Source organism: Cygnus atratus, chromosome 1, assembly GCF_013377495.2.
Source record: "Cygnus atratus isolate AKBS03 ecotype Queensland, Australia chromosome 1, CAtr_DNAZoo_HiC_assembly, whole genome shotgun sequence".
Lineage (NCBI taxonomy): Eukaryota > Metazoa > Chordata > Aves > Anseriformes > Anatidae > Cygnus > Cygnus atratus.
The window spans coordinates 2907435-2929045 of record NC_066362.1 but is presented as its reverse complement, the minus strand read 5'-3'; the positions used below and the strand labels follow the sequence as shown (position 1 = coordinate 2929045).

General features: G+C 46.5%; 1 protein-coding gene across 11 annotated transcripts in view; it reads right to left on the bottom strand.

The window, feature by feature from the left end:
• The window catches only part of PLXNA4 (plexin A4), a 418723-nt gene that overhangs the window by 119553 nt on the left and 277559 nt on the right, over positions 1 to 21611 (bottom strand). Inside the window, exon 6 of one of the 11 annotated variants that reach the window (XM_035566569.2) lies at positions 11193 to 11504. The exons of the other annotated variants lie outside the window; for them this stretch is intronic. Within the exon in view, the coding sequence (XP_035422462.1) occupies positions 11444 to 11504 (61 nt within the window). The 3' untranslated portion in view covers positions 11193 to 11443. Of the gene's footprint in view, positions 1 to 11192; positions 11505 to 21611 lie in introns of those variants that run through there. 11 annotated transcript variants of the gene reach the window in all.

Here is a 21611-nt window from a genome sequence, read left to right as displayed (position 1 = left end):
AGAATAGGGATGCCATAAATGTCGAGACGCAGGCATAATTGACCTTAAACTTTATGTGGTTATGTGGTGAACAGTCATCCTTCCCTGTCTATTCTTTCTGGCCTCCTGGTTGCCCTCCATCCCTGCTAGAAGAGAACTGAAATGTAGCTCTCCTTGGCACAAAGGAGTTAAATTTTATCGACTGCCTGGGATACTCCATTCAGGATTAAAAGGCAGGAGACGCTACAGGAAAAGAAGGAGAAAACAGAGCTGGAATTGTGGCAAGGATCATTCCTGGGAAACCTGTCCTGACAGTGAGAAAAGGGGAAGCTTTTCCAGCAACTTCATCTGCATCCAGGGTCCTGCTGAGCTCAGCATGGCTTGGGCATGGCTCGATTGGAAAGCATGGCAAGGTGGAAAGGGGGCTACTGCTCTGATTTCCTACAGGAGGAGATGAGCCACAGGGGGAATACGTGATTCAGAAGACTGAGGAAGGAATTGGACCCTTGTTTTAGGCTCTGGCTCCAACCACCAACAGGCTCGCCTCTCCAAGATGCTTTCTGGACATTAAAGATGGGTCTGGGTTAAGAAAGGGAAAAGGAGTGGCCTGGGGAAGCCAAAGTGGTGGTGGTGTTTTACTGATGGTATTTGAAGCCTCAGAAGGCTGTGGACTGTTGTAAAGAGACCTACAAAAGATAACCTCAAAAGGTAACCACCACCAGGAAACCGAAATCCACTCTTAGGGGCTCTACATTTCCCCTGGACAATTTTTTTTCAGAGACCACGAGCCACAAAAACATTCCGACCGACAACCACAGCTCACTTCCATCCCTGCCCCTTTCGGTGCCTGGCTCAGCCCAGCAGGGACAAACCCCGAGGCGAAGGAGCACAAGTCCCCTCCGTCCTTGGGCAGCGTTGGGCCGCCCTGCCAAAAGCTGGCTCCTTGCTGTGTGCCTCCTGCACGCCACCACCGGCCCTGTCACTTCGCCAAACAGAGTGAGGCTACTAATTGCTCTGCCTGATAATCTATTCTAATGCATGGTAATAGAAGCTGAATTTCTGCCCTGATAACTCACCCGGCTTATGCTGTAGAACTGCAATCCTGTCACCCTCCCGTTATCTCTGTCCCCAGGTGGGCTCCTCCCTCTATCCAAGCAATTGAATAAGCCCACCCTGGGTGCCCTGGGGGGCATGGGTGCAAGGGATTTGCTCCTCCATCTCCCACCCTACAAAGCCACGCACTCAATAAACAGCATCCCTCCCCCTTGTGCTTTGGGGGATTTCATGCTCCTTCTCCCTGCCTTCTCCCCCCTCCCCAAATTTCCAGAGATGAAGACCTTCTTGGCCCCACTAATCTTGGCCTGGGGGGGTCCTGGGATGCACAACCTGCTCCCCGGTCCGATCCTGGGAACAAAGGTCGCTGTTTCAGAGGTGGTCCAAGGACCACACGGGCTGGGGTGCAGCCACAGACGAGCGATTTGTGTGTACGTGTGTGTGTGTGTGCCCGCAGGAGAGATCCCCGACGAGCATTTTGATGGCTCATTCAAGCCTGAGATGAACGGGAGCATTTCACATGCAAATCCCTGGAAACTTGGAGCTTTTGTCTGATGAATAATTGGAAACTGTTGGCTGGCACCGGGGGAGGAGAGCGTGGAAAGGAGGGAGGGGGACTGCGGAAGGTGATGTGGACATAGACCCCTCAGCTGATGCTGCTTAGCATTGCAGAAGAGCCTTGTCCATCCCCTCCCAGCCATGTGGCAGCCATCACATTCAGAAACACCTCAATAATAATAATAATATATAAAAAAATACCTGAAGCTCTGCAACATCAGTCAAGGATGGAGCTGAACAACTTGGGGTTTGGGGCAGGACTCCAGGGAGGTGCCAGCCCCAGGTTGCAGGTGATGGTGGCATTTCAGCTCGAGCAACTTTAGGTGAATCTCATTGTCTTTGGGTGTCTTTAGCTTCCAGTGAAACCCCTGCTGCTGCCCTGAGGAGTGCTGGCATTTCCCAATTCCCACCCAATGCTGCAAACTGCCTTGAAGCACTGCCTAGCAGCCATTGGGCTGGGGATGGACAGGTCGCTGGAAGAAAACTATTCCCTGCTGTAGAAACAGTCCAAAAATAATAATAAATAAATAAAAAATAAAAAATAAAAACAACATGCATGTTTGACATCTGGGAGCACGAGTACTACCTGCCTTCATCCACTGACCCTTTCCAGCATCTTGCAAGGGTCAAAGATGCCAGGAAAGGACCTCTCAGAAGCTGTAGGGTCCCTGCTCTGCCATCCCTGAAACCACAGCCCTCTGACTCCTTTGTTTCCGAACTAACCAGGCAGAACACGAGCCTGGAAGCTAAAGGCAGGAGGTGAAGCTCAGAGCACAAAATCACAAGCGGCAGCCAGTGCTGAAGCCAAAGGCACACACGTGAGCTGACACAGAGCGCTGAGGTGGTCTACACGAAAGAAATCACAGGGATCTGCCAGCAACCATCTTTTGCCATCTGCCGATAAAAGAGTGGGCTTCAAATGAAGACGGAAAAACCCCTGAAGATTCGGCTGAAGGCTACCTGAGTAATACCAGCTCTCCTCCTGTCTCTGAGGAGGCAGTGAAATAACTTTCCCAGCCCTGAATTCACTTACAGTCGTTTTAAAGAAAATTAAAAAAAGAAGAAAGCGAGAAAGGGAACAAGGTTGCTAGATAAGGCAAGTAATTAATGAACAAAATTACTTTTCCCAGAGAGCATCCTATCACGGTGCTTCCTATTCATGTTAATAATATTTGTGAGTGTCTTCCCAAGAACCTAGGTAGATAACACCTACGCTCTCCCTCGCTCCTACAAGCTCTCCTCAGCAAGGGCTGATGCCAAATAATTTTTCCAAAGGGGCTGAGGCTCTTTGTTCATGGCCTGATTCAGATTCCTTGGAAGCTTTTCCCTGAGTTCTTGGTGGGAGCATTTCTCATCTCCCAGGTAGCTCCAGAGAAATGTATTCCATCTTTTCCCTGTCGTCATGGCTTAAGAGCCAAGTATCTGCTGGTGAAGATGATGGGAGGTGCCCAAGCCTCAAGAATTGTAAAATCTGGAGTGTTTTGCCCAATTCACACAGAGATCAGGGCTAATCCAAGTCAGCGGACCTGAGGCTTCCCTGTGAACCACTGCCAAGACCACTGCGAGACCCAGGAATCCTGAGAGAAGGGTAGGAGGAGCTGGTGCTTCTTCAGCCTCACCACTTTAAGGATAAATAGGGCAGGAAAAGTGCAAAGAAAGAGCGCAGCATCTGTGCTCAAGGAGGATTGCGGGGAGGTTTGGGGAGCTGTGGGAAGTGCACCGTAAGGGGTCCCCCACTTACGCAGCACTGAATCGCTGCCAGGCTCAGCCAGCATGTCATTTAATTGCTCTTTCACTGCTAGCATCTGCTGTCCTGACTTGGGAAAATGTAGTGAGAAGGAAGGAAATATTTCCACACGATGGACTGGCTGGGCTTGAGTGCTGATTACCAAAAAAAAACCTCACCTCTAAAAACCCCACAACCCAAAAAATTCCTACCCAGAAAGCTGCAGGGGACAAGGGACCACACAGAGCTTCTCAAACCAGGCTCTGTGTCCCCACTGCTCCCTTCGACCTTCACCACCATCTCCTCCTTCACATCACTCCTCAGCTCCTTCCCTCCTCCTCCTCCTCCTGCCCATGTGCATCCATCCATCTGCCACGTCCCCCGGCAGCAGAGCCAGCAGACAGTGACGTGAGCTGGAGCTCCGCTATTTGCTGCTGGCAGAGACAGTTCCTTCCTCTGGGCACATTTTTTTTCCCCTTGCTCTGCAGCAGTACAACCCACAGATTGAGAAACCACAGGGCAGCACGGACAGAATTACACCGAGTCCTTGTTCCCATACACAGCTCCAAAAGGAGGTCTCCGGCTGCGCCGTAGCTCAGGTTGGGAGGGACAGGACCTCTGCGTGGACAGTTTGGCTTCACTAAGGAAAAAAAATAACAGACCAAGCACCTCGTAGCCTGGGTTTGGCTTTCTCAGCGTGATGGGAAGTCCCTGGAAAGGGATTTGCTGTTTGAAGGATTCAGACACCTGTGCAGACCAGCACCCAGAATGTGTCTCAAGCTCCCTGCTCATCTCTAGAGCATCCATCTTTTTGGAGCAATGAAGAAGCACAAAGTGGATATAAAGCTAAGTTAACCATCTCACAAGCCACAAATTAAACAGAAAATATATTTATATGATTGTTTTCAGATCCTCACGTTATTGCTACCCAGGGTTTTGGTCAAAGGCAGAGCTTCCCAGATACCTAAAATAGCATTTCACCCCAACACGGACCCAAATAACTCTGAAATCCCTACTCGAAGCATGCCTTATCCTGTTTTTCACAGCTCAGCTCCTTCATGCTGTGCACTAGGAAAGAGAATTGGGGGAGCAGAGAAATAAGAGGAAAAAGTGGGAATGTTTCTCATCTCAGTCTCACTGCCCAGGCCTGCTCCAGCCAAAAAGTCAGAGAACAGGTTCACCTCCCTTCCACCTAAGCCTCCTTTTCCTGCTAAAGGCCATATCAAGCAAGTGTCCACCAAGAGCTAGCCCCAAAGAATTACGAGGACCAGAACTTCAGGCTGCTCTGGGAATGACCAGCTAAAGCTCCAGCTGCAAGGAAAAGGCTGTCGACATGTGATGTATGAATTTCCCCTCTGCCATGTGTGGCTGGAAGGGATGGGTTAAACGCTGAAAAATTGCTGTGGCGGTGTGAATGACCTCCAGTAGGCCAGGCTGTCAGAAGCATGGCAATAGAGCCGTTTATTATACATTCCAGGTGTTCATCTCCCGCACATATTTTCCTAGTTTCCTTCCCTTTAAACTCATGTAGGTTCTGGAGGAAAACTCAGGGGCTGTTGGGTGCACAGGGTGGCTGGGCTGTGCTGGCAGATGTGTGGGGAATCACCTGGGGAAGGTATCACTGGCTGTGACAGCGCCCAGAAATTCTCCAACATGGGATGTGGAGTCGTGGTAGTGTGGATTCAGTGTGGGAAAGGGTCATGGATGCAGAAAAAAAGTGGGAATTCAAGCACAGGTTTGTGGAGTTGGTTCTCATGCATGATCCACCCATACAGGATGCATCTCCCAACACAGTAATTTGTGGTGGACAAGAGTTCAGGCATGACCACAAGGAGCAAGAGGCTTGCTGGACTTGGTGTCCTTCAGGATCAACCCCAAAAGATCCAAACAGGATGCTGCTGGGTTCAAACAACCCATCTTTTAGGTTGGTTGCAGAACTCAGGTTTTTGGTTGCAGCTGGAAGATAGAGGATGCTCTGGAAATGGGCACTGAGGGAAAGAGCAGGCAGCAGAAACAGAGCCCGTGGTGTGTTTGTGCTCTCAGGTGGGTTGTAAATCAGTAATAGGATTCTTTGAGAAAGCCTGATTGGACCTAGAGCCAGACTTATTCTTTGCATGTGGGGAGATGGTGGAATAGGTCAATGATTTTTGCCTATGTTGTGAAGGTAAAGGGCACATTTGGCAATAGGCTGAAGCATATCAAGCCCCATGGCTTAAAAGATCCTGCACAACTCGCTGAGGGAAGGCAGAAGTGGGGACATCAGCTGGTGGGAGAGGCTGCAGCATCCTCATCCTCAGTCATCCCTGCCCCACTGAGACGTCCCTGTAGCCGCGAAGCGTTGTGTGAATCCCGTGCAGCGCATGGGGTGAAGGTGTTATTATTCAAGCCACTGGTTCCAATGAGATTATCCAGTCTAATGGAGCAGCTTGCATGGACCTCCTCTAAGCCAGCCTGAATTTTCACTGACAGAGAATCCCCAGTCAAGTGGAAAATTAGAAGGAGAAGGGAAGAGGGGGCTGTGGAGGGGAGAAGGGAGGGGATGATTAAGTTCTCTAGAAATTAATTCATATCTAGAGAAATGGAAATAATAACTCCCCAAGCCGATGGACAATCCCCAGCAAACACATTTCAATTTGGAAGCCAGCTTTGCTGCTGCTGCATCGCTTGCTTTTCTGGCTCACACTGCATCACTGATTTAATTTTCTACCCAGGGTGTTGACTTTGTCCTCGGATTGTGGCTCCTGCTTTCTCCTTGCCAAGGCTTCAGCAATTCACAGCCCCCCTCGCTACCCCTGGCTGCCTAACCCCTGGTGCTTGGCCTTGGGCAGGCTGGAAGTGGGGCTAGGGATGGAGTAAAGCACTGGGAAAGAGAAAAGAGGAAAGGATTTTTTTTTTATTAAAAAAAAAAAAAAAGGAATGGAAGGAAGGTTCTCACTTTTAAGTCTTATTTATTTATTTAATTTTCCCCCAAGGAAGTGATTCTAGCACTCTACTGCTTTAGGAGCTCTTGAGCAATGAACACACAGATGCTTGGTGGAGTTCAGAGACAGCAGCAGCCTGTTTCAGCGTGACACCCAAATGTGCATGTCTTTAAGTTTGTGTTTGAATTATTGTGACCTTACACATTGTCCAAGTGCAGGACAGGACTTGGCCAAGGCCTCTAGACTATCAAAGCTGGAACAGTTTGTTGGGTGCAACAAACATCTGGATGTTCGAGGTGGAGTCAGCAGGGCTCACCTCCAGGACCTCATTTAATAGCAGTGCTGCATATGGCAGCTTTTTCCACAATTGTATGAGATATTACACTACAGGACTATGGTGTCCTATGGCCTTACTCTCAACAAACCACATCCTCAGATGCCAAAAGCCAGAGCTGCTGCCCAACTGCTGCATGGACCTGGGAAATGGCAAAATAGCCACGTTGAGCTTTTGGGCTCATGGGTTCAACTGAAAACCAGTTACTGAACACAGAAATTGGGGCATGAATGCTGAATTTCAGCAAGGGATGGCTGATCTCCAGCAACAAGGGGTTCCTGTGCACAGAGCTCTGCTCAGCAGTTCGGCATGGTATGCACACAAAACCACCCCAAAATGGCACTGAAATGGGGCTGGAGAGAGTTAACATTGTTTACCTGATTCCCCAGTGCAGCTCGGTAAAATGTTACTGCTTCCCAGAGGCCCGAAATATAATTTTGCCTTAAAGGTTAATAGTATTCTACTCACCGAGGAGAGAAACGAGGGCTTGAAAAGCTCTTTCATTAGGATCCCTGCCCGCTGCACTTCAAATGGTACCCAGGGCTCTGACCACCAAGGGGAGTTGGCCTCTCCCAGCCAAAGTCTGCTCTCCCTCTCCTCCCGCCTGCACAGCCAGCATCAGCAGCTCTGTCTGCAAGAAAGCTCTCTTTCCAGGGATGCAGAGGTGTCTAGCTCTGAATTTAAATTAAAGGCGATGCTCATGACCTTGGGCAAGAGTGAGACTCTTGCACCTGAAACGCAAGCGATGCTTGCCTGTGTTTCAGGATGGCATGGCAGGGATTTATTATACTTACTAACAATAAATGCACCGAAAAAAGGCAAAAAAAGGAAAAAAAAAAAAAAAAGAAAAAAAAAGATGAATCTGTGTGTTAGGGGGGAAAGCTGAGAGTCCTCAGCAACCAGAGTATGCCTAGGAAGACCAGCCCTGAGAGAGTCCACCCCACGTTGAATTAAAGCCCCCATTCAAGCATCCTCTCTGTAGGATTTAGCAGCTGGGAATACGGTGCCTGCAACTGCCAGGTGGCTGGCGACTGGGAAGCTGCTTACCCGAGGAAGCTGAGACCTGTGTGTGCTTTATGCCTCTCCCATAAGAAAAGGATGCTGGAAAGAGAGGTTGCTCCTACTTGAGGTGGAAATATTCCAGGCACGATGATCCACTTGCTTTCTGCAGCCATAAAGGCTTTTGGCTCACTTCTGGACTGCCTGATCAGAGAGTGTCTCATCGTGCAGACACTGCTGAGGTCCTGCTGAGGGGGTGGGAGGCATCTGGCAGTGTCCTCCTATTTGTGCAGCATGTTTCGGGGGGGTTGTTCTGGTCCCTGGCTGAATCAAAGCGTGCTGTGCATGGGTTTGCTCGCATCCCGTCCACCCAGGCTGCCTCTGCAAGGAGCTGGGCTGAAACCTGGGTGCTGAGGGCTGATGGGCTCTCAGTGTGTCTCTCTGCAGAGTTCCTTCCCAGCATGGTCAGGCAGGCTGATCTGAGAGGATCCAAGCTTGTGTTTAATTGCCAGTGTGTGTGAGTCTGCAGCACATCAGGACTCAGAGACCATTTACTCCTGCTCCTGGTCCCTGCTGCACACTTCTTCCCAAAGACCTGGCCTAGGCTTAGCATTAGTCATGAAGCAGGCTGGCTGCTGCCCTTTCTCCAGCTGTTAGCAGTGACCATAAAGGAAGAATAGTCACCAGGACAAACACAAAACCCAGGGATCTTCTCCAATATGTGTCTTCTAGTCTGATACGGGATGCAACGCCAGCACGGTGTCCTGAGCCTCCCAGCAGATCCACCACCTCCCCCAGTGGCTCAGGAGAGGATGTGAGCCACAAAAGGCAGCAGAAAGCTAATCCCTTCACTATATAAACCAGCCAATAATATGCAGGACATTTCCTATTAACCACCACACATCCAGACAATTACTCTGATTGATTCCAATCAGGTTTTACACCGCGCTTTATCCATCAGCACAAAGCTTCACTGCCTGTTAATATCATGGGGCAAACCATTCTTAATGGAGGCTGCCAAACAGCACAGTGTCAGCATTAGCAGTCACAAGAATTGATGAAGTAAGTGCAGCGTTGGGATGGCTGGGCTTTTGCAGGCTCTGAATGGAAAGTGCAATAAAAAATCTATTACAGCACCTGTACAGCAGCAAGCTCACCAGTAATTCTTCTGTATAAATTTCTAATTCGATGGAAAGGAATGAAGAGATTTGTGTTTTCTACAACTAGGACTATTACCCGTGGATGACAGTAATGTGATGGATGGATAGATAGGTAGATAGATGGTCAGACAGACAGACAGACAATCTGGATAACTCCCTGCCTGCCTTTTAGCTGGGACCAGGAGCTTTTCTCTCCTCTCAATTCAAGCAGAAAGGCTTCCAGCTTTGTGGTTGCTCTTTTTTTGACATGTTTGTAGTCAGCACAGTGATCAAAAAAATGAATCTGTCAAAGAAATACAAAGGTCTCCATGAAATTTAGAGATTAACCAACTACTACTGATTCCACCGGGTTAGGAAAGCTATTTTTGCCCCTGCTACAAAAAATGTTTGTCTCTGCCCCCTGCCTTGATACAGCAGAAAATAAGGGTTTGTGAGGAGGAGGATGTGAGCCAGAAGAGGAGGAAGCAGCCAGCAAGAGGCTATTCCCCTAGATACACCAGGGGTACATAAGGGGAAGAGAGATCAGTGTGGAGGAGCAATCCTCTACAGAACTTTTGTTTGCACTCTGAAGGGTGAGAGCAACCAGGACCCTCCCGAGGAAGGCAGCCAAGCCATGTCTTCAACCACTGCTGAAGACACTAGAGCCCCCCACCCAGCAAACACAGACACTATTTTTTCTCCCGAAACCACCAAATTAATGATACAATTAGCCCAACCCAAAAGTTTTGGCTGTACAGGCCAGTTCTACCACCATGGACACCTCTGAATTATTCAGCCCCCGAATCTGGAATTGGGACATATCTCCAAAATCACTCCCTCTGCTCTGTGTGTGGTTTTCAAGTATCTTCTACATTTTTTTTTGTTTTGTTTTTATTTTTCCCTACTCTTCACTTACATGCCTTATCGATGTTTTTTAGCCTCTCCTATTAAGGAGAGAACTCCACAAGCACATGATTCCCCTTGTCAGGGATTTCCCTGATGGCAGTTTCAGGTGACAGGTTTTTGCCAGTTTACCTCCACTAAGCCACACTGTTGAATGTCCCCTCATAACCTGCTAATTGACTTACCTGCAGTAATTTAGGCACATTGGTCGTAATGTTGACATGTTCCTACAGGCACAGCCTACTACTAAGCAGGACTTTATTTGGACTCGTGGCCAAACGCTGGCTGCTGGGGGGTTGTTCTTGCTCATCCCATGGTTGAAGGGGATCCAGTACAGGTTAAAGCCTTGGTAGCACTAGGACATCTTGTACAGGTAAAGTCTTGGTAAGACGTCTTGTATTTTGAGTTCACCAGAGCTACACTTTATCAGTACTGGAAACTAGACCTTGAACTCCAGCAGCTGCTTGTGATCCCCTTTACAAACCGTCTTCCCCCAACACCAGCTCCCTGATTACACCAGCCTTCCAAACAGACCACTTCTTTTTGTATTTCCTAGCAGAAAAAAATAAATAAATAAAACCTTTCCAAAGTGTTATCAATGGCACGCAAACAAAATGCCTTTGATGAACAAAGTGCTGGGTAATTTTATCAGATGTCAAAGAGATGGAGGAATGGCAAACAGCCCAGAGCACCAATCGGAAAACCAGGTTCAGCTTATTAATTAAACACCTGGCATTGGCTGCCTTTTGCAGCAATGTCCATAATATGGATTCCAAATAATTAGAGGAAAGTCATGGGAAGGTACAAACCTTCTGCCTTCAGTGAAGCAGCTGGCTTGGGCACACCGGGTGGCAATGCTGACTCCAGATGTATGTGGAGGTCTTGTTTCTAGTCAATGATTCGATATCTAATTAAAGTGTGCACAGCACCCATGTAGTGATTTGTTGGTGTTGCTCTAAAGATTCATCGGCTGGACCAGTGCTTTGTGAGAGATCAAATCTCTATTCCCACCCAACAATCTCCTACTGTCTGGTCTGCAAACAGCCCCTGAAATATAAATGTTTCTCTCCTGTTTCTGTAATAACCTCGAGCCATTCCTTCCTTTTCATGGATACACTGATGTTTAAAGGAAAGAATTAGCAATTTCTGCCCATTGCAAAGGAGGAAATGGATGAACTCAGAATATCAGCCAGATACAGGGATCCTTAGATCCTCCCCTATGCACAACACAACATGCTCTGCAAAATTCAGAGTAGAAATCAGCAAATCAGGTGAAGGAGAGAGCTGGTGTGAACTGACATGCCTACAGACTCACATGGAGGCAGGGGAGAGACAGAGATTTTTAAAGATATTAAAAAACTACTCTTTTAGAGCAATAATAATGGTACACCTTGAGAAACACAGCTAGGGAGATTTTCTTCTAATGTAGGATGAAAATCTGCTACCAGTTACACTACTGCTGGTTGTTGACTTCCGAGCAAAATATTTCTGGGTTTGATCTTTTGGCAGAAAATTGTTATGAGCAAACACTTGCCACTGCAGTTTTTTAACAGAAGAAACTCTTTTATCCATCTTTAACACTGATAACTGATTCAGAAGGCCTCGGGATCAAGTCCAAACCCACAAAACACATTACTGCAGATGTTTCACCAGCAAGGGTGAACTTCTGCCAAAGAAGGAAGAGAAAAACACACAAATATCACTTCCAAGAATGTGATTAGAGAGCACAAAGAGAGGAAAAGCTACAAAAGTAGAGACAAACACAAATACGCCTGGAAATCTTCTGAAGACTTGGCTATTTCCAGTAGTGTCCAAGAACTCTTTAGGGGTTTTAGTTTGAAGGTATCTGCCTTTGGGAGATAATGGCTTCACCTCTCAGGGTCTGGTTGGTTCTGTGCACAAGATAAAAAAAAGTTTGCCAGCTCACAGACAATGACACCTGTCCACAAGACAAAATAAGTATTAATATAACTAATGACAACTTGCCAGTGAACTACAAGAATAATTGCCTCCAGAAAACACAGGGTCTGTAGGGTGCTGGGTGATGCAGGCAGTCAGTGCTTATTTCTATTCTGCTGTTTGGGTTTTTATTTTCCTTCCAGTTTCCTCCATCCCTTCAGACACAGCTCAGTCTCCATTTGTGCTGATTTTATAGATTTCTTTCCTTATTCTCACACTCAAATCACTAACGATTATCACATGCAAAGAAAGAGGATCCTCAGTGCCGAGAAGTCAATCTCTGGAGGTAGCTGTGAAAGAGGAGCCAGCAGCAGCAAGTCAGACACCTCTTTGCCACAACAGACTCCTATTGGTAAAATAACTCTTCCCCCATTCCCAGGCTGTCCAGGATGGATGCCCAACAACCCAGTCACTCTATCCATCCCAATGGACAAGGCTCTCACATGACAAGTCGAGATGCAGCAACAGCAAAATTCAGATATTTCTCAAATCTAGGAGGAAATAAGTCTCAGATCCAGAAGGATCCATTCAGTAATTCCCTGAAGACCGCCTGTAGCTCAGGGATTTCTCATCCCTCCTATCTCTCACGACCTTGTCACGGTGACTGGCAGGTTGGATTTCAGACCAGCTTGTGGCCGTGACACTGACACACCTCGCACTGGCATCGTTTAGATGAGCGGATAAAGCTGCCATTCAAAATCCATCCTTCAAGCATCACCCATCACCCATCTAGAAGAAATCAATAAATCCAGCACACGTCCCCCCAGTATGCTTAGAGGGAGTATAACTTTTAAGTCATCGTTCTTCAGCATAGACAATCTGGGATCTGCAGAAGAAAAAACACTTGCCCAAAAGTTGCATCATGCCTCAGTGGCAGTTTTAAACAGAAACCAGGAATCCTGATGGCTGGTCCCTGGGGAAAAGACCATTTTATAATACACTCACCATGACAACACTGATATAAACTTCATCAGCTGTAATCAAAAGCAAGAAAACAAAGGATGAGACAGAGGGAGGCAGAAAAGTAAAAAAAAAATAAAAAATAATAAAAAAAAAAAGAAATCTGACTTGAGATGAGCAGAGCACACATTTTAATGGGTATTTGGACTCCCCGCTGTTGCTGCTGAAAGGCTTCAGCGAAGATATCTTGGCTCCCCCTTCCTGCAGTTCCTGAGCTAATGAAACAACTTCAGCCTGGTGCTGGATGGCTGTCCGACAAAAGCTGCGGCTGGGGAGAGGGAGCTGGAGCTTCTGAGCAGGACCGCGGGTGGCTGGACGGAAGAACGAGGCCAATTGCTGAATATTGTCTCATTCCAACACTACACAAGAACCAAAGCCAACCCCAAGGCATGCCGTGTGCTGGGTGGGGTGGGGAGCAAGTCAGTGACTGCAGCTCCACACAGGGCTTCCAGGAGCATCCTGGCTGGGTGGGCATGGCAGAGATGCTCATCACGCTCACCCTACACCAACTGTGCTGTGATTACCGAGCATCAGGCTGATAAAGCCACAGGTCGGGGGGGGATCTTTATTTGAGAGCTGTGCAAACTCATGATGAGAGGCCTTTGAAAATGCAGGGATGTAGGAAAAAAACTCAGTAAAAACTAAAAACTCAGCCCAAATATCCATTTAGCCACTCACTCTGACCCTGTAGCAGATATTTAGGTGGAAAAATTAGAAGACAGAGATTACAGAGTGAAACTCCTCCTGCTCAAAACTCCCAGCTTCCAGCCAGCAAGGAGATGGGGACTGCCTGACCCAGAGCCTGCAGTGATGTAATTACATCGAACAGCCCTCAACAGATCCTTCTTTCATTAATTTGTCTAATTGCTTTCCAGACAGTTGTATTTTCTGGCCCCTGTCATGTGCCTCATAATGTGCCACAGCTGAGTGATACAGTATATGAAAATGTCCTTTCTTCTGTTTGTTTTAATATTCTGCCTGATAATCTCATATAAAGTTCCCTCAATCTCGTGTTATGAGAAATGGTGAGTAATCATCCCCTATTCACTTTCTTCATTACGCTCATGATTGTCTGGATGTATTATAGTCCCCTCAGTCATCTCTTTTTTTAAGATGAAAATTGCCAAGTCACACAGTCTCTCCTTGTCTAAAGATCATTAGAAACCCGCGTTTCTGCTTCCCACACTTCCCACTGTCATTTTTATCCATTTTAACACGACATGATCAAAAGTGTCCGGTGTACACAGCATGGGAGAGCACCACAGATGCCCTGTGATGATGTTCTCTGCTTTGTTCTCCAAACATTCTTGTGTATTCCTTCTACAACATGTTGCAAACTTTCTTTTGACGAGGCTGAAAAGCCCTGTGTCACCAGTTACCTCTTCTGCTTCACTCTTCACCAATTTTTTGCTCATTTATGAGCACCAAACCCAGCCAGAAGAGATTCCTTTGCGATCCCCTCTGTGTTCTCTCCCCCCATAATGAACCCTTATTTCTGATCTTTATTTCCCATTTTTGATTAATTTCCCATCTTTGAACTCGTTACTAATCTACCAGAAGACTCCTCTTGATGTCCCATGACAGCATAGTTTAAATTCCTTGCTATGGGAAAAGCATTCATTCCTCTGTGTTAACCATATTTCACATGAACTTTGATTTATTAAAAGAGCAATAATAAGATTGTGACACCCACCCCCCTCCTCCAGCAAGTCAAATGTTTGGTTTTATTTTTCCCACTCTAGTTTTAATCATGGTTCAACAAAATCGACAGGTAAAAGGTCAGATTGTTAGATTCTCCTGCTTGGACCCCCCATGAGTCCAGCTTAAAAAACAACAACACATTTTCTACCTTCCATTCCTCTAGTATCAAAGCCAGCATAAGCAATGAGATGTAAACGAGATTTAATAATGTGGCAATTTCATAGCAGAGTTTCTTAAGGATCTTTCTGTGAATATGACTTCTATGCTCTAAAACCATTTTTTACTATACCTATAGTGGCAGACACTTCAGACACCTCGAGCCCTTTAAGGAAAGCAAACTTCCAGGGGAACCTTGTTAAATTTTAGTCATTAATTTTTACAAGGTTAGAAATGTGTTTCCCTAAGACGTTGCCTTATGATTGTTTTGCAATTCATGTGATAGTTAGCAATATATATTTTTCCTTTGAATATAACTTACAGTTTTGAATAATGCCTCTTCATCTTGATGTTTAAACGGGCCCTTTTTTTTTTCTCATTTTCTTTTACATTCTTTCAGTCCTTTTTTCACAGATCATATAACTTCACAATAAGCCTCTTATATGATGTCTTTATGCAGTCTCTGGGATACCATGAGGTACTTTATCCTTGTGGCTGCTCCTTTTAATGAGCTTCCTCATTTTTACACTGCCCATTTTGAAGCTGAACTTCATTGTAATTTTTATTTGCTTATTTATTGGTTTTGTTTCTATGGAACAATGAACCTGAATGCATTGTGGTCACTCTTACGGAGTGCAGCATTGATCGCCGTTCCCTGAAGACAGGTGTAACTCCAGACTTGTTTCTCTTTTGGAAGGTTTACCACCAAAAGGGTTTGAGCTCTAAGCATTGTGACATTTGCTTAGGGCAAGTGAGGCCACTTGAAATCCCTCATTACTGCATTTTCTGCCCTCCCAACCTTTTGGGTTTTTCTCAGCGTGTCACAATCACTTTTGCCATCTTCAAGTGGTCAATAAAGGAGTCCTAATGCTGTTCCCATCCCGAGGGATCCCTTGTCACTTGTGCACAGATTGACCCTATTTTCTTCCTTTGATTTTACATTTTCTTTAACATAAAAGCCCTTTCTTCAACATTTTGACCTCCCCTATTGTTCCCGGATCATTTATGCAGAGATGAGCTTCCTTCTATCACAGTTTTGGGATATGTATCCCACTAGCATTTTCACTTAAAGCAGACTGCTAGCATGTGCACAGGAGCAAGCATATTTTTGATTTTGTCTGTTTGACTATTTCATATGCCCTAGTTAAAAGAAGTATTTATTAGGGCTGTTTTTTGTTGTCTTCTACTTGAATTTTGCCAAGTTCCAATCCAACCACTTGCCAAGGATAAGGGGATATTATCACTTCACCTTTAGACAATGAGTTTCAACTTTTCAAAATCTCTTTCTAACCTCATTTTTATTTAACTGGCAACAACCAGGTTCCTTCTCATGTCAGATCCTGCTCTTCCAAAGGTTTCCTTATTCCTCATAATTTTTTCCTACTTCATTTTCTTAACCATGTGTTGGGACTTTGTGTCTGTGCCTAGTTTTGCATTTGAGAAAATATTCCTATAGAAGCCCTGTTTTTTAGCCTGTTATCCAATAGTTTGTGCCTTTCCTCCAGGATTTCCCCCTTACTGTCTCATTGCAACGGGAAGCCATGCCTATGTCTCATTAGAATATTAAACAATACCAGGAAGCATTCTCTGATCCCGGGGCCAAATTGCACGGTCTGATCACATTCCTGCTATTAAACTCTATTAACTTCCAAAACACCTAATGGAAGTCCTCCCTGACCCATTTAATTCCCAACATATATCCAGGAATTGTTGGAAGGAGCAATAGTTGCCCCAAGCCAAACTATATTCAAGTAAGTTTGTAGTGTAGGAAAGTTGTGTTCCAGTGCCTAATAACATTCCCTAGAGTTGTTCCATTTGCTACTGCAGATATATATTCGATGGAGCAGGACCCCAGGACTGCTCCCACTGACTCTGTCTGGATGCCCCATGAGAGCTGTCATGCTACCCTGCCAGCAAATTTCTGGTCTTATTGGCCTCAAAAGCACACCTGTATGTTTACCTGCTAATCAAATCTGCTACCATTCAGCTTGTTTTTCCCTTTCTCCTGTGGTCTCTGTTCCTGAAAACATACCCTTGGTGTGAGAGGCCACATGGGCATCACCATGGGGGAGATCTTATTTATATGGTGCTCCATCCCTCCTCCACCTGATGCCCACATGTTACAAAGCATTCCTTTATCTTAAATTTGCCACAAGGGAGAATCTCTGCTTCTAACATGAAATAGGGTTTGCTCTATCTGGTTGCTATATGTTTCATCAGTGAACTTCCCTGTCACCTCAAGTCCTTTCAGTCTGACCACTTTGATCTGAAAAATTAAAACAAAACATCTTCTTGAGGATCATGCTCTGCCAACACGACTTGCACCTACACAACATCTTCCCATGGGACACAAGCTGATGTTTGATGACCCAAAGCCCCGCTCTGTTCCTGGACGTTTCCTAAAGAGACATGGCAAACCAAAGGAGCATTATATTGTGATGTTAGCTGGAAAATCTGAAATCCAGAGGTAGTAGACACAGGACCTCTGGAAGATTTGATCAAAGCAAACAAAGGCCACCACACACTTGTATATGGGTAAGCAAATGGAGCCTTATATCTACTTTAGGGTGAGCTGAGTCTTGCTTTAGACCCCAGTGTCCTGATGGGCAGTAGGATCTCCTTGAGCTGTAGGGAGGTCTCAGCACCCTGCTCATATGGAGAAGCACACAGACCTGGCAAGCCACAGCCAAATTTCTAAGCAGAGCTGAAGAAGGACTCGAGCTTTCCCTCAGAGAAAGCCCAGGGGTGGAAAGGACCACCTTGATTTACACACTGCTTCTGCAGGCAGCCTTTCCACATCAGCTTATACAGAAATGCTATCGAGCTTTATCATAAAGCTAGCTATATTTTTAGCACTCACTAATCCTAGTGGAAGATTACTTCAGATATTCATTCTCCTCCCAGCCAGAAACCTCCTTCTGACTTATACACTAAATGCCCAATTTATCCCCATTCACTGCTGGGTCAACGCAACCCACAACTTAAACCTCTCTTTCACAGGCACTTATTCCCAAGCAGCATCCCAACCTCTGCCCACCTTTGTCTTCTACACTCAGGTAGAATCATTTCAGCCTCTCCTCATGCAAGGAGCTCTGCTAGCCCTGCTGAGAGTCTTCCCTGCCTCTATTTCTTTTTTCCTCAGTGCACAACGCAGCAGAGCTGCTGTGTCCCAGCCTGGTGCCTTAATCCAAAGAAATGCCGTGCCATTAATACTGGAAAATGTAAATCAAAGCAATGGGAGAAGACACCTGGTCCACATCCGCATTCCACAGGGATGTCTGTCCCCATGTCTGGAGTCCCTCCAGCGTTATGCCAGTGTAATCTTGATCAGATTTTCTGCTCTGTTTGTGTCCAAAGTGTTGAGAAAAGTGATCTAACCTTCACGCCAAGTAACCCAAGGGGGTAGCTGCAGGAGTGACAGGCAGGCCAGCAAATTACCATCCGCTTTCTGAGACATGTTTCATCTACAAATAGCTCTGACATGACAGAGGTAAGTTGTTATTTCACATATTTAAAGATGTGGTACAACACAGCTTGGCCTTAATTTTGGGCATCAGCAAGCTATTGATTTTCTGATTCTTTATATCATGTTAATGATGTCACGATCATATCAGCAGAAGTGTACTCCCATAAAGGTCCAGAGAGTAATGTGTTTAATAGATACTGTAAGCATTGATTGATTTTGCTATACTTCATTCTGTATGTGTTTTCTTTCTGTGTATTTTACTTTTTTAGGGGTAAATGCCCTAAACACTCAGGCAGGATGAAAAGTAAAAGCATTTACCTCTGCTCTTAGTTTTTAATTTGGGAATGGGGGCAGTGGGGAAGGCTGTCCTTTCCAACTCACCCCAATCAACAGGAGATTAAGTATAGCACTCAGTAGCTGGGCTGATGTGTTCCTGAGCAGCTCTAGAGGCAGCTGAATGATATTTTGTCAATTGACCAGATGAACTTATGCCATGGGTCTGCTCTCCTTCCTTTTTCACCAACCCCTGCAGATTCTCCATCAGTGAAAGCTGGGAGGGTCAGTTTTTGCTCCTTGAAAGCACAGAGGGGAACAGAGAGCAGAGACTTGTTGTTGCCCTAAAAAATATCAGTACGAATTGTCCCTACTGTGCAGAAAACCACGTTCATACCTAGGTATACCAAGCCCCTACAAAGAGAGGCTACAGAATTCAGACTGATACCTGAAAAGAAATTTTATGAGTTAAGACGGAAAAATCCTTCTACCGTCTGGGTTACTCATACTCTCAAAACTACTTGCAGGCTTGTTTTCAGGATGGAGGTTGGCTGAAAACGAGGAGGGGATCAGGCTGATTCACTCTGCTCCACGTTTACAGTTTCTCTCCTCCCTGAGAAGAGCACAGAGCTAAAGCCCCTGGCAGCCCTCTCAAAGTCCTCCTCCCCACTATTATGAACCGGATGCCTCCTTAGAGGATCTGGGTGGCAATGGGCCAGGGCAGCCTGCAAGGAGTTGAGAAAAGCCACCTCTAGCCCAGCCACATCTTAGTGGTGGCTCCAGCAGAGATGCTCTGCTCTGATAGCACCTTATCAGGCCAAACACCGCTCAGAGAGACCAGGAGCAGATAAAATAGGAAAGTGTTATCTGAACTGAAATCCTGCCCCCTTACCCCCCACAAAACAAGCCAGTGCTCACTTTGGCATGGCTGTCTGGTTGAATCATCCCTCCCCAGCAGGTGCTGGAGACAGGAGGTGTCTGTCAGCCTGTTCCCAGCTCACAGGGTGCCAAGGGAAAGGACAGCTCATGGGGGCTCTTGCCTGGCTGCTGCAGCTGAGAAAGTCTGCAAACAGAGCTCACGCCTCTTCCTGGTGAAGGTCTTGGTCTCTTCTGAGAGTCTAAGGTGAGGAGAACGCTGAGGTTCAGCTAGTGTCTCATCTGATTATAAAACACAAGGGAGTGAAATCCCACTAACATGGAGAGGGCAAGATCCAGAGCAGCATGCCCTAACCGTGCCTAAGAACCTGTTATCAGGACAGGACACAAGTACAGACTACTTAAACCTCCTTTCTGCCCTGCAACAAAGCAAAAGGAGCCTGGTTTTCCTGTGGTCATCTCCCCACCTCAGCCTGAGCAACTGGAATGGGACAACATTAATATAAGCAAGAAAATAAATCCTGCCTTTCCTTCTCCACCCACCAACCTTTTGCATTGCAGACATCTGAAGCATCTTGGCCTCTTCTCCATTCCTGGGGTCAGCTGCCCTTAAAGACCGCATTCCCAGGGGATACCATCCTCAAGGGCCAGTGCCAAGCACTGCAGTGCCTATGCTTGGTGCATAGAGTGGCTGGGATTTGCAGGACACTGCTACTTGCAAGCTGGGGGAGAAGATCTAAATGAGGTCCTGTCATTTTCTGCTCTACTTTTTTTCCTGCCACCTCCTGCTCTCTGCCCTCCTCCCCAGACCCTGGAACCGAGCAGGGCTGAAATAAGGAGAGAATCAGCCACATAACAAACACCCTCCAGCCCCCAGACCTGCACTCAGCATCTGCACTGAGCTAACAAGGGAGAAGCCTCCCAGGCATGGGTGAGCTAGATTGCGATTATTTTCTTAGTGTGTCTCAATTAAAATGTAGATCTCCTCTTCTGCCTGGGGTGAGAGGGGCAGAGGGCATTGGGAACGAGATATGGGACGGAGAAGCAGGGTTTTGCTCCATTCCTCTCTGTCCTGCCTTAACCCTTCTTGTGCCACCTCTGCTCTAACAGACAGACAAGGGCACGGGGTGACTTGGGCAGGTTTGGTGCTTTAAGCACCTGGGCACGTCTGCTGCTGCTCCTTTCTACTTTAATTAAACAAACTGCAAACTTACTCGTCCACTTGTGAGATAAAATTAATACGGTCATGCTTCATAGCCAGTCCTGGCTGGGAGCCTGCCGTCACCAAGTCCTGCTCCCTGCAGGACTTCTGCAAACTGCATTCATAGCCAAGGTACTTTAAAGCCTCCTGCAGGGGCAAAAAGAGCTCCTATTCCTCTCTTACAGACAAGATGCTCAGACACATGGAAATTAAGGATCAGAGTCATTATAAATGAGGCATTTTCTGATGTGGTTATTTAGGTTTTCCCAACAGCTAGTGAGAGAAACCAGCACTTCCAGAAGGCTGTTCACCCCACTCCCATACACGCCTCTGGGTTACAGCGAATGAACTCAGAAAATGCAAGAAACCTAGCAGTAGGAGAGAGAACCCCCTCATAAGCAACTGGTTCAAAATCATGCAAGGTATCTGATACAACTTCCTAAGCAGGAAAGCAATCAGTGGAGGAAAATAAGCAGAAACCTGCCCTCCTCTTCATTACCAGGGGTTGGTGCAAGCTGCATTACAGGACGCATCCAGAGGAGATGCCCCGTGTTCCTCCTGCATGTAGAGAAGCCCACAGCCAGTGGCAGAGGAAATTCACAGTCTGTGTGTCTGTTCTTGCCCACAGAAGCTGTGGCTGCCCCATCCCTGGGAGGTTCAAGGCCAGGCTGGATGGGGTTTTGGGCAACGTGGTCTGGTGCGAGGTTGGAATTAGATGATCTTTAAGGTCTCTTCCAACCCAAACCATTCTGTGATTCTATGATTCTATGATTCTTCAAAGTGAATTGAAGACGGATGGAAGAAAACATGTTTGCTCTGAATCTCCTGGCTCCCTGCACCCAGCCCAGCCCAGCTCTGCCTCAGGGTTGAGTTTCTCTGTGTCAGGGCTGTGTTTCCATTAGCTCTGGAAGAAATTAATTTGGTCCAATCTCTCAGGCATTGGAATGAAAGGCAAGAAATGTTGTTCCATTTCCAGATCTGTCACACAACCACAGTGATATCAATGTGTTTTTCTCCCCTGCTCTTCTCGGGGGCTGACCAGTGCTGCCGAGCCCTGCAGAGATATGCAGCACAGTGTCACCCACAGCTACGGGGAGGAGCGGCAAGGTCCATGTGCAAGACATTTGATGTGAATGATGTGTTATACACAAGGGAGGGACATCTATATCATTCCACCAGGCCAGAGATTGGGCTTCTGTAATTCGTAATATGTAGGCATAGAGTTAAAACATCTGTAACTGTCCTGGTTGATGATCCCTGATCTTGACAATATACTCTTCAAATGTTGCTGAAGAGCAGGAAAAGGTGGAAAGTGCTGGAAGACAAGATGCTCAAGAAAGTAGGCCAATGATTTGCTCAGATCCACTCACGAAACAAGAGAAGTAAATATATTTCTTGGGGAAGGAA